The sequence below is a fragment of the Eschrichtius robustus genome, chromosome X, assembly GCF_028021215.1.
Source record: "Eschrichtius robustus isolate mEscRob2 chromosome X, mEscRob2.pri, whole genome shotgun sequence".
In the NCBI taxonomy this organism is placed as follows: domain Eukaryota; kingdom Metazoa; phylum Chordata; class Mammalia; order Artiodactyla; family Eschrichtiidae; genus Eschrichtius; species Eschrichtius robustus.
The window spans coordinates 21975564-21993712 of NC_090845.1; the positions used below are offsets into that span (position 1 = coordinate 21975564).

At 39.3% G+C, this 18149-nt stretch overlaps 1 protein-coding gene across 5 annotated transcripts in view; it reads left to right on the forward strand.

Moving 5' to 3' along the window:
* Window positions 1-18149, forward strand: part of POLA1 (DNA polymerase alpha 1, catalytic subunit) — a 291007-nt gene that overhangs the window by 127609 nt on the left and 145249 nt on the right. For all 5 annotated transcript variants that reach the window (XM_068533580.1, XM_068533581.1, XM_068533577.1 and 2 more), the window contains exon 32: window positions 4333-4507. In XM_068533580.1, coding sequence (XP_068389681.1) covers window positions 4333-4507 — 175 coding nt within the window. The remainder of the gene's footprint in view (window positions 1-4332; window positions 4508-18149) is intronic.

An 18149-nucleotide genomic window follows, 5' to 3' on the forward strand; every position in this document is an offset into this window, starting at 1 on the left:
AATAAGATTTACACCAATTCCGAGCCCATAGTAAAATCCATCTCTCCATGGTGTCTTATTTAGTACTCTTCCAAATAATTGATGCTATAAAGAGAGGGTTTAGTCTTGGTTGGTTTTGCAGCATTTAAAAACACTAGTCAGGGGTATGACATTTTATTAAAATTTTTATAAAACATTTGAGACTAGTGTTTTGGTTGAGTGCAATTACTTTGGTGAGACAGGTATATAACAGTAGCTGCTGTTTCAATCTGAAATTAACTTGAATGAAAATGTCTACCAGTTTGCTTGTATATCCAGCAGTAGTCCTTTATCATTCCTTTTGCAGCAGTTTCCATTCTGAATATTATTCTACCAAAAGAGTAAATGCATTTTCCACTAGCCTGTTCAAATAATTACTTGAAAAAAAAATACGAAATGCATGGTTATGGAGAAAGGTGAGATGTCCTAAAAAGATACCTTATGAAGAAAACACAGATTATCTAACCAGCTCCTTTTTTTGGGGGTGGGGGGGAGTGGAGGGGGCCTAGAACCCACCTCTTGTCTTCTCCCTGTTCCATGAGACACCTCTCAGGAACCTCTAGGTCTTCTGGAACAGTTTTAAACCACTGACCAGTTTCTTTTGAGAGTAGCATGCCTCTAACAGTCAGGGATAGGGAGAAAGGGTAGAACAGAAGAGGGTTTTGGTTTTGTGGTTGTTTTTTTTTTTTTTTGAAAGCACTTAACTCCAGTCCGAACAAAGGAGGGGTCTCATCCCTTCTCCCTGCTTAAAAAAAAAAAAGTCAGAGTCAAAGCCTCTATCCAAATTCTTTACAGTTACTATGGTGTGGTCTGTTTACCAAAAGGCATAATTCATCTCAACAAGACTGTTCTTTTTAATTAATTAAATATTGCTTTTTGTTATTACAGTAAAAAAAAAAATTAGATAAGCCTTAAACTTCACTGCAATGTGATTGATCTTTGTCAAAGTACAGTCAATGTGTTTTGCAATCAGAGAGCCTTTTCAAAATGTAGAAGTCGTCTGCTAATATCTGCTTGGTACTGTAGATGACGTACATAACAAATGATTTAAGTACATGGACAGGAATCAGCACTTGACTCTGTCTCCCTCCTAGGGTTACCCTTGATTAAGAACTGTTACAGAAAGCCAATTCCTGCAGGAAAATATTTCCATAAATGTCTGACTCTCTCAAGCCCTTAATGTGCTTTGCATATTGCCTCTGACAAGTCTCATCTCAAAAAAACAATTTTCATATTATGCAAATAAAGATTTGGTAAATAGGCTAGGTTTTTTTTTTTTTCACTTAGGTATTCACATACATGGAAAAGCTGTTAAGATTATTAATGACAGGAGCAGATGGCAACATACAACTTTGAAAAATTATATGGGTTTTCTGAAATAGCATCTAAAAATGAAATCAAGCCACAATTATGTTTTGGCTAAACCTGGAATGGAGATGTATGGTCCTATGATCAATGTATTTCAAAAGTCAAGCTTATATTCCTTGATGTCTGAATATTGAGGTCTTTTGATTTCTTCTTCTCGGGTCTTACTGATATAAGAAAAGCTCAAAATGCTGATGCTAAATCCAATTTGATGTATTTTCAACCCTTTTCCCATTCGACTGGTGCTGGGTGTTAACTTATTTGCTTGTTAAAAGAACAGTTCATGTTTCTTTTATTGATTTATTCTTCTCACTGTATCCCAAGAAAAGCTGTAGGACTTTAATTTGCCTTTGTCCCCCAGCAGTGGGGCATGCCCACTTTCAGCATGTTTGCTAACCAAAGCTGCCTACTTCTTTTGCTTTTAAGCACTCAGGTTATTCTTCCTCTTTCCTAACACAATTACATTTTTAGAATATGTTTCTCAAAATGTATGATGACACATTTTTAGGAGAACTATTTACTGCTCTAAGCAAAGGTGCCCTCGAAGAATAACCTATCTCCTAAACAGGTTCTTTTTTGTTTAAAATTTACATTTTGAATATAGTACTCTACTGATAACTTATTCAGACTATAAATTCAGGTGAATTCAGAGAGTAATGTTTGTGGTATGTAATTTATATTGTAGTTCATAGTCTTATTAAACCATGTGAATTATTTGCTGAGATCATAAATCAACTTCCACTTGTTGGTTAAGTTTTAAATCCTTAATTATGTAACTTTCATTGGACATAATTTTCATAAGGCATGCCTTTAACATAATTGTTTTAAGGGCCCCACTTGTCATCTGTTAAAACTTCTTTCCCATTGGTTTCCTACTAAAGATGACCGCATAGTTTTGAATGAATTGTCTGCATCTGGTTGTCTCTGTAAAGTATGTACTTTGAGAAGTTCACAAATTACTATATGGGCACTTCAAGGAAGACCAACATTGCTTCTCAGTCTATTTTTAAAGGTGTATGGGATGTGTTTTTGCATATACCATGGGTTTGAGAATTAGGTCTTTGAGGGATATATCTTATGTCACAGCCTAAATGTTTGCTAGGTTTGAGAATTAGGTCTTGCTAGGTTTGAGAATTAGGTCTTTGAGGGATATATCTTATGTTACAGCCTAAATGTTTTTCCAACGTAACACAGGAAAACCTGTCATCTTACCAATTCTTTTGAATTTAGTCATGTTTGAGCTCAGATGTTTTTACATACAATAAGAAATATGTTTGGGAAAAACTTTTTCAACTGAGAATATGCTTAGAACTTTTTCAACTGTTTTTTTACAGACATGAGAACATCTAATGATATATTGGAAAGTAACTCAAGGGCCGTTTTTAAAAAATAATACTTTGTCTCTACAAATTTCGTTTTTATTCTTTATTAAAAATTTCTAAACTCAACATTACTATAATGTTAAGGACAGACCAGTTTTTAAAAAAAACTACAATTCTATAAATCAGTCAGATTTCATGTGTTTGTTAAAAGGCAGTCTGAATATAGTTGTGGTGCCTAAAGACACTGCCCAAGGATTTTTCACACTCTTTTTGTCATTGGCTGTCAGCTTACTCTCATCTAACAAATCAAACTTCTAAAAAGGCAACAATTAAAGTTGATTAATTCTGCCTAATTTCTTTTACTGTATTGTGAACTCCTGAAAAATAATTATAAGGAAATCTTTTAATCTGAGGTTTGCTTCCTTTCTAGTTATTTCATTATATCTTAGCATAGGTAGAACCTAGTTGATAAACATCCCAGTTTGTTTCCATCAGGAGCCTAGCCAGAGAATAGAGGCCACTGCTTCCAGTTTGTGGTTAAGACAACGGTATGAAAGGTTGCCTCTGCTTTGGGCTGGGCACTGAGCTGAGAAGGGACTGATTGTAGCAGGATTGAAAGAATAGGATTCACATTATAATCAGTTTTGCAGAGCAGCGGAGCACTGTGAATAGTTAAAATTTACGAATCTGAATAATAAATTCTGTTGTTGCAGACAAGAGGAAGAGTGGAGCGTGTTGTTGGATGTTGGTCCAGTAGAGTGATGGCTTTTTGATTCACAGATGATGATGACATCACCCACAGGACTGTATGTGGGCCAATTATATAGAGTTTCACAACTTTTATTTTTAGACAGTAAAGAGAAGAAGAAGGCCTTGAAAAGAGGCTCTCTGGCCCTTCTTCCTTTCCTTGAGGAAGAGCCGCGTAAACAGCACAAAATGGCACGCCCTTCGTTCCAGTGGCCAAATATTTTGCTCCTAGAGCACTCTACTCCACCAAGGCGACTTTCTTAATTTTACTCTTACCTATTATATCTTGTACATAAGTTACTGCTCTTGGGTTTTGTGTACTGGTCTATTCCCCTTGCTCATTTGCTTCTCAGTGATAACATATAGCTCTCATTGAGAGATATTGCACACGCACACACACTCCCTGTCTTTAAGATGATAATACAACTAGAATTCTTGCAAGGAGGGATTGAGTTAACATAATAAAAGGGTCACACATTTTTTTGTCATGACTCCTAAAAGGCCTTTGTTAGCAAGTCTTCCCTGTGTGTTTCTGTGATATGGCAGGTGGAATTGTTTAATCTAGTCATGCCATCTTGTTGGTTTCGAGTTTCAACAAAAAATAGAACACAACACATGCTGGATTTACATTCCTGGACAGTGGGCGAGTTGTTCTCCTTGATCTTCCTCCTGTTAGTTGCATATGAAATGTTCACCAATAGCTCAAAAGGACTTCTTGGTGTTTGGAATTGAATACATAAAATTTGAACTGTTGTCCAAAAGGATTTCGTGGTGTTTGGAATTGAATATATAAAATTTGAATTGTTGTCCCTCTCTTTGTCCAAGCAAGTACTTGTGATTGAATTTCTCACAATTTTACCTGTACCGTGTCCTCTTGTAGGATGGGTCAAACCTCACTGGGAGTCAAAGGGCCTATGCACCCGAGCAGCTGCAGAAGCAGGACAATTTAAGCATTGACACCCAGTACTACCTGGCCCAGCAGATCCACCCAGTCGTGGCTCGAATCTGTGAGCCAATAGATGGAATTGATGCTGTTCTCATTGCAACGTGGTTAGGTAAGTGTCCAAACTCACATAGCCCCTTGCCCGGCAACAGCAGCCCGTGCGGTCATCCCTTACCCATCAGGAGCCCTGTTTAGAGGCACGGTACTATGTCAAGCACTTCTTTGTTTGTAGTTGAGCATTTATTTTTGTGGTTGTTTGGTTAATGTCTGTCTCCCCTCCTATAAGAACCCCACAGGCTTGCTACCTCTGTAAGCACATGCCTGCTCTAGGGTAGGCGCTCCGTCAGCAGATGATGAGTGGGGAGAGAGAGAGGCGGCGGCAAAAGAAGGGATAAGAGAAGATTTTCGGCGCCCTCCTAGTCTCAGCATACATTGTTGTCGCTTTTTTTTTTTAATTTTTTTTTTTAATTTATTTATTTTTGGCTGCGTTGGGTCTTCATTGCTGTGTGCGAAGTTGCGGCAAGTAGGGGCTACTCTTCATTGCGGTGGCTTCTCTTGTGGAGCACGGGCTCTAGGCACATGGGCTTTAGTAGTTGCAGCACGTGGGCTCAGTAGTTGTGGCTTGCGGGCTCTAGAGCGCAGGCTCAGTAGTTGTGGCGCACAGGCTTAGTTGCTCTGCGGCATGTGGGATCTTCCTGGAGCAGGGCTCGAACCCGTGTCCCCTGCATTGGCAGGTGGATTCTTAACCACTGCGCCACCAGGGAAGTCCCTACATCATTGTCACTTTAATCAGTGAACTTCACTTAATAAGAAGATGCATTGTATCTTGATTATTGTTTCCTCTTGTCTCAGTCTCTAAATGTGTTTTTGTATGGAGTGAGAATACACAGCTTTTTTAACATTAAAACGTTTAACTTGTATTCAATTCCTTTCGAGTATCCTGCTCTCCCTTTTAAAAATTCTTCTAAAACTGGACTCATTATCTTCTAGGAATTAGTTGATTCCTAATTTCTCATCACTCTGGAGGTGCCAGCCAACCCTGAAACCTCGTTGTTTCTCAGACTTTTTGCCAGGTCACCAGATAGTCATCTCTTGCTTAGAAATGTATTTCATAACCAGCCCTGATTTCCTTTCTAGATGACCAGCATGTTGAGAGTTACATTGCTTTAAGTTCTCTGCTCTCTATCCCATTGTACACAAAGGTGAATATTTTTAGAATAAGTGCCTAATAAAGTCCGTGGCTGGCTCCTCACTATCTATAAGTCCAGTTGCCACTGACATCTTACAGTCTCTGACTTCGGCAGTTATAGACTAACTTTCTAGCTCCAACCTGTATTTCTAGCCTGACTTCTTATTTAGTGTACTCCGGGTCCCCTAAATATGGCATTGTTTAATCTGTCCATGCTTCATGGAAAATTCTCCTCCTCTTCTCATTGAATAAGTCTGGCTTAAGACACGGGCTTTGGCATCATAGGGATCTGGGTTCAAACACTTGTTCTGTCACTCACGCGCTCTGTGGCTTTGGCAAGCCTCTGAAGCTTGGTCTCAGCCTTGGTTTCTAGAGTTGCTCTGAGGGAACGATTAGCGATACATGTGAGATGCTCTCCACAGACCTGGGCAAGGGGAGTGTGCAGTGAACGCCTGTTGTGGCCACGCCCCAGCCCCCTGCCAGGCCTCTGCAGAAATATGTTCAAACTCCTCTCGTCCCTGGGATTTGCACGCAGTTAGCTCTCTGTGCGTTTGTGGGCTGAGACTGGACAGATGAATCATCAAGTCACATACTTTCCACGCTGCCCCTGTTGAATATGTTTCTGAGCTCCTTCCCGCCAGTGGGTCCCCCCCCCCCCGCCCCACGCCATCAGTGTCTGCTCTGGAAGTGGAAACTCATTTTTGACATTTGCCTAAGCAAAACATAATTAGGAAGATAAAATTCTGCTACCCAGATCATCATATAATGTATTCTCAAAGTTGAGTTGTATTTGATGATGTTTATAAATCCTCAGCTGGGAGGAGGGAGTGTAAGTGCACAATATTTTTTAGCTTCCTTCTTTTTTCTCTCCTCTGCCTTGAGTGCTTACTCTATTGGAAACTGTAATAAGTACTTTGCATATGTTATCTCATTTAATCCTTTCAGTAACCCCATGAGGCTATGTTGTTTCCTTCATTTTACGGAGAAGAAAGCCGAGGCTTAGAGAGGTAACTAACTTGGTCTTGTCACATAGCTAGCGAGTGGCCGACCGTGGTTGGTCTGGGACCCAGCTCTGCGTGACTGCAAAGCTTGTGCTTGTAGCCACCACCTCTTCTTAGCTCTGGGAGGCTGTGACACATGCCCTCAGCCAGGAGCGCGTGGCGTGGGTGTGAAGGCCCGGGAGCTTCGTCTTCGTGCTTCCTGCTCGCCCCACTGCAAACCCCCAGCCCCGCTGACAGCCCTTCAGCAGAAGCATTTGTTTTTTAGAGTAGATCTTCCAGGTTTTCCGTTTGGATCATCAAGAGCCTGGTTCATAGGCTCACCATTGCCCTATTCCTTCTTTGGTTCTGAATTTTCCAGTGGCCCAGAGCCGAGGAGAGGTAGCTGGAACAAGCCTCATCTTGTGAGTGACATTTAACAGATAAGGGTGGAGCCTTGTATGTTCGGCAGAAGAGCTGTAGAGTAGAAGGCGGTGGAGCCTGGCTGGTAAACAGCCTGATGCCTGCTCAGATGTCTCAAGAGTGGCCATACCAGGAGGAGACCAGACTGATTTCGTTGGTTGCAGGGTCATATTTAAGATCATTTTCATATCAATTAAACAGCAGGCAGATTGTGGCTGCTTAAAGACGAAACTTTCTCATCATTGTGACTGTCATATGAATCCAGTTTTCACAAATCATTTTCCAAGCCAGTAGCCTAGTGGGCCCCATCTTCAGAGTGTTCTTGCTATTAGTGACCAGGCTCACTCTACAGAGGGGACCCGTCATGCTTGTGCGTGGTCTCAGCACATCCCCATCTCTCCTACCCCATCACCTGAAAGCTCTCGGTGCCAGGTAGCCGCTTGGAGCTGCTGAAGGGCCTGTGTTTCTAGCTCTGAAGGAGCTGCTGCCACTCCCCTTTGTACCTTCTTTTTCTCGTTTTTGTCTTCTGCTGTTTGGCAGCAGTTTTTATGCTGAAGACATGTGAAGTTGTCATCATTGCGCAGTGTGCCTCCTCCCACCACAGCCCCAGCCGTCACGAACGGTATCCACATACCTATCTACATACGTGGTAAATCTCCTAGTCCTTTATCTCTCCCTCTTTCCTCATAGGAGGGTCCACAGTGATGAAGTGCAGAACAGCAAGTGCCAGTCACCATGAAGATCTGTAGAAAACATTGAAGCTTGCTGGGCAGATCTTTGCAGGCATTTGCCCCCTGCCCTATTTGGGAGCTGCATTTTTATCTGCGTCCTTTATTCCTCTACCCCAAGTGACAATTAGGGTGGCTGTTCTTCACTAGGGGATTTGAGGCCCCTGTTTTCAGTTCTCACTTAGCCTGTGCTTTGAGAGGAGAAGGGAGGAGATAGGGAAGTGGTGGGGAAGTAAGGGGAGGAGTGTTAGGGGTGCATGGTGTTTCTAAGAGGTGCAAGCTATAGGCACACAATTACTGTAATTTGTTTTTAAAGTTCTAAATCTGTTTTCTTTATATTAAAAAAAAACTGCCGTTAGTGAACTGACACCGTTACATAAGTTGAAGTCTGCAAATGTATACATAAAATACAAGCCCTCCAACTGCCTAATCACAGACATAAAATAATTCTCTTGCCTTTAATGTAGTTTTTATCTTTGATTAATCAAATGTATGACAGTGTTGAAACTTCAGTGAAGTTCGCTACTTTGTCCTTTTAGCTAGTATAAAGAAATCAGGAATAATGGCGTAATTTCATTTAGGAAAATTATTAAGTTCATGATTTTTTATTTTTAAGACTCTTTTGTGGAGAGCAACTATATTTTTCAACTACTTCTTTTTCTGTTGCTTTTATACTGCTTTCCTTGAAATGAAAGGCAAGCATCAAGTGTTGGTTTTATCCTGTGGCTTCACTTTGGAAATTCTCTATTTCTCCCCGTCAGGATACCTCCTGAAGTCTGTCTGGTGGCATGTTGCATGGCCAGGTGTTCTGTATGGGAAGGTCGTTTCAGTGAAAAGGAGAGAGGACAGTCTATTAAATGAGTGAATGAATAAGTCTGTTGTATTGAAAGAGAATAATTTGTTCTCCCTAATAACTAACGGTCCTCATTATCCCACAGTAAAATGTGTATCATTTTTCTGAAACCCATGCAAGATTATTGCTGTTGGGCTTAAATAAAGCTAAATTTTACTCTTTTCCATCTGTGAATAGAAAAAAATGTAGTATTACTCTTCTTGTACAATAGCCCTATGGGAAACATGGCCACTAAAACTTGGAACTCTCAGCTTTTGTTCTCCAGACTATAGGGTTTTTTTTTCTCTCTTGTTCTAATGAAAGCTCTCTATATTCTGTGGGTGAAATATTCACAGTATGCTCCAACATCCAAATAGTCTTCTGTACCTAGCAAAACAGGCTGGGGATTAGAATATTCTAAAGTTCATTCCTGAATTTCATCTTTTAATAAATGTATATTTTATGCATAACTACTTAAAATTATATAACATTTTTCCTCCGATGAGGAATGATTTGTACAATAACTGTCAAATACCTTTCTTCATGGTCAGTGATAAAATTTCAGGCATTTGCCTATCAGGGCAGTTTTTTCATTGGTCCTGAGAAATTATTGATGTTTGAAGAACATGAGAATTTAAAATTTAATCTGTGAAAGTAGTGCTTAGAACAAGACAGCACACTTAACCCAGTGTGTTCCTGAGTTAGATTGGGAAGTAAAAATCCCCCCTTTTAAAAAATGGCCCATACCACCCACCTTGCAGAAGGTACTTTTTGTCAGTAGACAGGGTACCGTGATGTCTTCTAAGAAATTAAGTGCAGCAGCGGGCCACGCCATATTTGGGGGTGCCTTTGGTAGACCCGGGGAGATATACCTACACAAGGTGGTGGGGTGGCGGTGGGGGAAAAGCACAGGTGGTTGGGAGTGGAATGATGCCACCAGCAAGTGCCTCAGGCATTACTTTGTTGATCAAGACTTTGCCTTTTTTCATGATGCAGCTCTCAGAAGAATGTACGTACATGACCAGCATTTCCAAACCTTAAATATTTTCTATGGCATAATTCATAGTAAAATTTCAGAAGTAAGGTCACACCAAATGCAGTGTAGGATAGTAAGTCTTCTCAGCGGGTAAGAACCGCCCCTTCCAGGCTGGAGCGCCGTTCCAAGCGCGTTATCAAATGGCTCATGCTCCCAGCCTACTTAGTCCCAACCTACTTATGCATCCATGGAACAGATGAATGTTGAAGACCTGCTGTGCTCAGCAGTGTAATGGGTGCTGTGAGGGATACGAAGTTGAGTCAGCCATGGCTCCTTTACTCACATCACAGCCCAGCCTGTTGAGTCGATTTCCCTGTTGCAGGGAAGTCTAGTGGACAGCACAAGTACATGTCCCCAAAGAGGTAAAATAAAGGAGTTTCAGTGTTTGGGGGAAACAGAGACCACTTCTAGCTGGGGCCACCCGGGAAGAGTTTATAAAAATGGAGGCGTTTGAGGCATTGTGGGCATGTGCCTTGCAGAGGCCAGTGTGGAGTCGGGAGTGGCTGCCTGTCCCCGCCTCCCACTTGTCCTTCCAGCCCAGTGATAAGCAGCAGGGCCCCGACTTCCAGGGGTAGCCCAGGCCATCCCAGCTGCTCTTCAGGGCACACGAGGGAATTCACAGAGAGCCTCATGAAGGGTATCCATTGCACTGCCTTGCACCACAGTCCCTATAAGGCGAGCACACGGTGCTTGTTTCTGTGTCACTGGCTCGCTGTGCTGAGGGCCCGAGGTAGTGCTGCTCGTTTGACGCAGGCACACTTCTAAGAACTTGGAGCCACACCAGAGCATGTTTAGAATAATTGCTTTGTGTAGTGATTTCTAACTCTGACTTTGTAAAGCTTGGAGTTTCCAAAGGAAAATGGGGATTTCTCAAATTATTTAAGTTAGATCAATTTTTTAAAAATTTAACTTTATTGAGGAATAATTAGCAAACATAATTCTACGTACGTACGTATGTCTGTATGTACGCACGCATGCATGCCACGCTGTGCGGCTTTTGGGATCTTAGTTCCCCGACCAGGGATGGAATCCGGGGTCCCAGCAGTGGAAGTGCTGAGTCCTAACCACTGGACCACCAGGGAATTCCCTAATTGTATGCTTTTAAAGTGTACAAAGTGATGATTTGATACACGTTTATACTGTAGAATGATTACCAAGATCGAGATAATTAACACATCCATCACCACACATGGTTAGCTCTTTTGGGGCAGGGGAAGTGTGGTAAGAATGCTTAAGATCTACTTGCAGGAACTTTCAAGTATACAATACTGTATTATTAATTATAGATCAAATATTTTAGGATCATCATATTAAGCATACTAAAATGACGTCAAGATTGTGTAGCCTATAGAAAAATGGATAAGACGTAACAAATGAAAAGCTGAATACAGCATTGTGCACAGATACTTAAACTATGTTAAATGTATACATATGAATAAGACAGAAATGAGTAAAGGTGGTGAATATTATGTTCCTCCTTGGTGAAAAAATATAAATACTCTTAATCCTAAAAATAAGACAGTTTTTACAAAATCAGAAGGGAAAAAAACGGGGTTTGTTTCTTTTTTTTATCTACCAGCATAGCTGGAGAGGAGAGGCCTTTGTGTAAGAGAAGCGATCTTGATCTGTTGTTTTATTTGTGTTATTTTATTTTCCATATATTTTTTCAGCATAAAGTTACTGTGTTTTCTCAGGTCTAAAAATAAGGTTTTTTTCCTGTTCAGAGGTACAGGTTTCATTAAGTTAAAATTCACGTTCAGGGCTGTCATCAAGGGCATTACAATCAAGGGCATTACATCAAGGGCATTACATCACATGCGGTTATGAGAGTGCTGTCCAGCAGAATTTTTTCTTTTCATCAAGATTTTGGGAGTTATCTTTTGCAGGACAGTAAGACTCTTGGGAGTTTATTTAACCCAAAGGTTTGGATATTATTTCTTTTAAAATACTCAGAAAATTTCCATTTATCTTATGGAGAGGTTTGTTGTTGGTGGAAGGCAGCTTCAGTTGTTTGCCACTTGTATAGTCAGTTGTTTATCATTAAATTAGATCCTGCAGTATTTTAAACGTTTTTGTTATGGAAAATTCCAAACATGTACAGTAGTAGAGAGAACTGTGTAAGAAACCCCCAGATGCTCATCATCCAGCTTCAGCCATGTGCAACTGTGGCCAATGTTACTCCTCTTCTTCACCTCCTCTGATGATTTTGAAGTGAATTCTAGACAACATATCATTTTATCTTTAAATATTTCATTTTGCATTTCTAAAAGACAAGGTTTCCCCCTTTTCAACATAACTACAATATTACCACTAGGAAAAAAACTCCACAATTCCTTCATTTCATCACATAACCAATAAATGTATTTCCCCAATCGTACTGTGAATGCATTTTTCTTTTAAAAAGAAGCTCCTTCTTTGAATTGGAATCCAATCAGAGTCCATATGATAGTTAATCTTCTCTATTTTTTTTTTCTTTTTTTTTTGGATCCTTGCAATTTATTTAAGGAAACTGGTGATTTTTGTCATGTGGAATGTCCCTTATTCTGGAGTTTGCCAGTTGCATCCTAGTGGTATCCTTTAACACATCCCTCTGTCCCATCTAGTTCCTGTAAAATGGTAGTTAGATCTAAAGAGCTGCCCATATTTCAGTCCAGTTTATTTTAGTTTTTGCTAATCCGACTTCCTAGGTAATGGTGTGTACATCTGTGAGGAGGTACATAATGTCTGGTTGCAATCTAACACATTTTGAAACAAACTCAGAGATATATCATGAGAGATACTTAGTACTTACTTTTCCTACCTTCTTCAGTGTGAATTTTCTTTTTCTTTAATTGAAATATAGTTGATGTACAATATTATGTTAGTTCTAGGTGTACTGTGTAGTGATTTGACATTTGCAAACATTATGAGATGATCACCACAGTAAGTCTAATAACCCTCTGTCCCCATACAAAGTTATTAACAGTATTATTGACCATATTCGTTATGCTGTATATTACATCCCCATGATTTATTTATTATATAACTGGAGCTTTCTACCTCTTAATCCCCTTTGCCTATCCCCTCCCCACCTGACTCCCTCTCCCTTTTGGCAGTCACCCATTTGCTCTCTGTATCTGTGACTCTGTTTTCCTTTTGTTTTGGCTTTTAGATTCCACATGTAGTGAGATCATGTGGTATTCGTCTTTCTCTGACTTATTTCACTTGGCATAATACCCTCTAGATCCATCCATGTCAAAAATGGCAAGCTTTCAATTTTTTATGGCTAAGTAATATTCGTGTGTGTGTGTGTGTACACCACATCATCTTTATCCATTCATCTATTGATGTGCCCTTAGGTCGCTTCTATATCTTGGCTGTTGTAAATGATGTTGCAGTGAACATTGCAGTACATGAATCTTTTTGAGTTAGTGTTTTGTTTTTTTCCTGGTAAACACCCAGAAGCGAAACTGTATGGATTGTATGGCAGTTCTATTTTTAATTTTTTGAGGAACCTCAATACTGTTTTCTATAGTGGTTGTAAAAACGTAGAATCCCACCAACAGTGCACAAGGGTTCCCTTTACTCTACATCCTTGATAACACTTGTTACTTGTCTTCTTGATGATAGCCATTCTGACAGGTGTGAGGCAATATCTCACTGTGGTTTTTGATTTGCATTTCCCTGATGATTAGTGAAGTTGAGCATCTTTTCATGTGCCTGTTGGCCATCTGTTGGTCTTCTTTGGAGAAATGTCTATTCACGTTCTCTGCCCATTTTTCTAATCAGGTTGTTTGTTTTTTTGGTGTTGAGTTGTATGAGTTCTTTGTATATTTTGGATATTAACTCCTTATCGGATATGTTATTTGCAGATATCTTCTCCCATTTAAGTGGGCTGCCTTTTCATTTTGTTGATAGTTTCTTTCCCTGTGCAAATGCTTTTTAGTTTGATGTGGTCCTGTTTGTTTATTTTTGCTTTTGTTTCCCTTGCCTGAGAAGACATATCCAGAAAAATATTGCTAAGACTAATGTCAAAGAATGTACTTATGTTTTTTCTGGGAGTTCTGTGGTTTCAGGTCTTACATTTAAGTCTTTAATCCATTTTGAATTTACTTTTGTATATGGTATGAGAAATCAGTGTGAATTTCTTGTATAACATACATACAGAAAAGTATGCAAAAGCCTAACTGAACAGCTTGAGGAATTTTCCTGAAGTAAACACATACCAGTGTAGTCAGTCCTGAGCTCAAGAAACGATATATTACTACATTCTCAGAAGCTCCCTCGTATTTCCTTCTAGAAATTATCCTCCATGCCCCACCAGAAAATTACTATCATGACTTCTAACGTCATAGATGAGGTTATCTTATATTTCGATGCTGTATAAATTATGTCTTTACTCTTTATGTCTGGCTACTTTGGTTCAATATGTTTGTGAGATGGGTCCATGTGGTCGTACTTCATTTCTGTCTAGTATGAATATACCACACTGTGTGACTTACCTACCTATGGGTTCTTTCCACTCTGGGTGGTTATGAATAGTGCTGCTTTGGGCATTCTTGCACATGTCTTTTGTTGAACAATTGTATATATTTCTGTTGGGTATATACTTAGATGGAGAACTGCTAGGTCATAGGGGACATGTATGTTCAGCTTTAGTAGATATTACCAATTTTCCAAAGTGGTCCTACTAGTTTAGACCCGCTACTAGCAGTGTTTGAGTGCTCGACATTCTTACCAATACTTGGTGTTTCCTCTCTTCTTCATTTTATGTGGTGGCATAATGTTGTGGTTTTAATTTGTGTTTCTTCGATGACTAATAAAGTTTAGCACGTGTTCTTATGCTTATTGGCCATTTGGATATCTTCTTTTGTGAGCTGTCCAAGTCTTTTTGTGCTTTCCTGTTGAGTTGTCTTTTTCTTATTGATTTACAGGCATTCCTTTTATATTCTAAATGAGTTCTTTGGAAATATATATCACAAACATCTTCTATTTGGAATGTTTTTAATATATATCACAAACATCTTCTATTTGGGATGTTTTTGTTTTCAAGTATAATTTACGTGCCATGAAATGTACAGTGTTAAGAGTAGCATGCAAACAGTTTATCAAAACAATATTTCCATTGCCTAGAGAGTTCCCTTGTACTCTCCCCAGTCTATACCCTCCCCCTCACAAAAGCAGCCACTCACCTGATTTCTAGGACCATAGTTTAGTTTTGCCTATGCTAGAATTTTATATAAATAATCTCCTCTGGTATATACTTTTTGTGTTCAGCTTCTTTCACTTAGCATATATTTGAGATTCATCCATCTTGTTGCATGTCAGTATTCTGTCTTTTTCATTGCAGAGTAGTATTCCATGGTAGATTATACCAGTTTGTTTATTCATCCTCCTGTTGATGGACATCAGATTGTTTCTAATTTATGGTTATTATGAATGAAGCTGCTATGAACTTTCTTATACAAGGCTTTTTATGGATGTAGCAGTCACCTTTTAAAAATTCATTAAATATTTTTTCTTTAATCCTACTAAGTTTTCAGTTTGTGTATTGTTCTCTAAGAAGTCCAGCTATATGAAAGCTTGGATTCGTGGAAAGGATTCATTTCCTAGAAGAAATTTTTAGAAAAAAATATTCACAGTAGGACTTCATTAATTAGCTTCCTTAGTAGTTTAAGTGATTCATATTACAGACAACTGCTTGGGAATACCAGTTACTCTACTCATTTGGAGTTTCATTCATATGGATTTTTCCCTCTTCCCCAGTTGTATGAACACATGTAATTGACTCTACTGTAGTTATTTGCAGTTGCACTAATAGAGACCTTGTCTTTTGGAGGAAGAAGATTATTTAGTCAAATGCATCAGCCTCTAAACCTAATGCTTTGAGTTTGGAGTATTTTAAATACTCCTTGGAAATGGAGGCAAGTGAACATTCTAAAAACAGATAGTTTACAATTGTTAGAAAATACAGTGGTAAAAAAAATAATTCTGTGCTAAGTGTTACATTGGAGGTATGTGTGATAAGAATGTGGCGATCTTCAGTGTAAAACGGCACTGCTGAACTCATCCCCTCCAGTGCCTGTGATGTTACTTTCTATAAATACTTCTTGAAACATGAGAGCTTTGATCCTGTTGCCAAAATAATGTGAGATCCTATAAGTTTTCTAATTATAAATGACAGTATTTCAATTTCGTTCCGCTGCCCCTCTGTCCTGTCTCATCGTTGTTGCCCTCCCCCACCCCACCCCCCCACTGCAGCCCAAGCAAAACGGTGTGGCTGGGTCACGACAAGCCACAGGATTGAATTAAAGCGCACATCATTTCCACTCCTGCTCTTCCCCCACGTAACTGGTGCCAAGCCCAAGGAGGCTGTTCCTCCTTTTACCCTGTGCTGGACCAAATGATTGAAGTCATCTGTCAAAAGCTAGTCTAGTAGAAGTGGAAGATCTCTTTTCAGCTGGGGCATAAAGTTTGTTTCTTTAGGCCAGTTGTTCAGAGAAAGCTCTCGTTAGAAGAGATAAGGAACTTGGAATTCAGTTTTGTATCTCTTGCTCGCTCAAAGACTACTGTGATTACTTACTGTATGGTGTGCAGTTTAATATTGATTATGCACTGTATATGCATGTATGGAAACTGTGATTATAAAGATTTTGCTTTAATGTCATTTCTGACAACAGTGCTTCATTTTGGAGGGACAGTAACTATGAATGGAGTTCTATGTAGCAGCTGTTTTGTACATTTTAAAATTCAGAATCTACCTCTAGGTGGCAGCACCAGATACTTTTTCCCTGTTGTTTCGCTCCAGCCTTAACGAGTTATGGTTTAAGCAGTAAAACTTTTGTAAGTTTCCCGAAACTTCGAAATAAGCTGCTTATCGCCAATTTTGTGCAGATTTGGAAAAATTAATTTATATGTTGAATAAGTTTGGGGTTTAAGCATGGATTTTGACCTTAAAAAAGGATTCCAGCAGCAATGATCCATACTTTTTAACATGACTAATTATATGTTTTCTTAAAAAGATTTAACTTCGTCCTCTGTGATTTGCCTGTTGAACTTATAATTGTCCTCCCAAGAAAATCACTTTTTTGTGAAATTTTTGTATCCAAGTAACTTCTTGTACAAGGATCGTTATATACCTAATATTTTAAGGTAATTACACCGTCTTCTCCCTTTATATTTAAAAAATTAAAAAAAAAAAAATTTACCATTGACTTATGGCCAAGAGTTCTGAGGTGAAGTCCCTTCTCTTGAAAAAAAATCAGCTTGTGAATAAATCTGAAGTAATTAGGTAGGCCATTTGTTTTTGTTACTGCCATGGGCAGATAAGGATTGTGGAAATGGACATTTAAAGTAGGCATTTCATAAGGCCTGATAATTTTTCATAACTCTTGGTCACTTGCTGGGCTTTTCTCCGTAAGTAGCAAGGCAGCCCATGTCCAGTTGTGGTGTGCTCAGCAGGCAGGCCTCCCCAAGCCTCAGGTGCACTCAGTGGGCATGGCTGGTGGGGAGGCCTAGAAAGAGATTTCATTGCTTCCTTGTTAGAGCCCATCCAGTTTTGTCTATGTGCAAAGCCAGCTTTGTTTTGTTCCTTGATATTTAGGTTGTGAAAGAAGCTTGTCTTTCAGAAAACACTTATTATTTTTCTTTTTCCTTACTTTTTGAATAGTATTGGCCTGGGGAATTGATGAATAATTATACCATCAGAGAAAAGGTGGAGCTGCTTTCTCATAATCGTGAATAAAGCAAGACATTATGTGAATACAGTTGGATTCACAGCTAGAGGTTCAGGAATTTGCAGCAGTTGCCCTTCACTACAGAGAAGAAATGGCACCATTCAGAGGCGTAGGCGTGGGCGTGGTCTCTCTTATTCCTCTGCCCCTCCTTGTCTTTAAATGAGAGGGTGTATATTCCCCCACACTTCACTAACTTGCTGTTGCTCTTAAGCTATAGGTAACTTGTAAAATAAAAATGTATAGTGAGTCTTGGGGCCAAGTGGCCTATGTTACAGTAACCAAGAACAGTTTTTCAATTTGTTTTGAATGTGTAGTCTTTGTTTTTATTATACACTATCATGTTGGGAAATACTCACTTTGATTAATTACTACAAAGAGCAGCTATTAACTTGCTGTGCAACATGAACGTGCGTTTCATATATTTTTCCAAATGTGTAATTTTGAATGAATATTAAATGATGGATTAAATGATGTTCATCCACTATTTTATTTTTTCATTCACGTGGCATTTATTGGGTGCTTCCCAGTGATAGGCACCATTGAAAACGATTTGTGCCTAACATCCGATTTAAACTTCAGAAGTGCATGGTGGTGGTAGTAGCTCCATCTTGCAGGTGAGAAAAGCAAGACTCAGAGTCTCAGTCTTTTCATTCTTTGTGCAGCACCTTTCCACTGTGTCAGTCAGCCCTAAGTCTTTTATAATTAAAGAGATGTCACTTGACAATTGACCAGACGGGATTTAGGATCTTGTCACTGAATTCTGAATACATCTGTTAGATTATCTAACTATGCAAGCTGTTGATAGAGTTACAATAATTTTTAGATGTTTTTGGTATTTGAACTTTTTTGCTTAG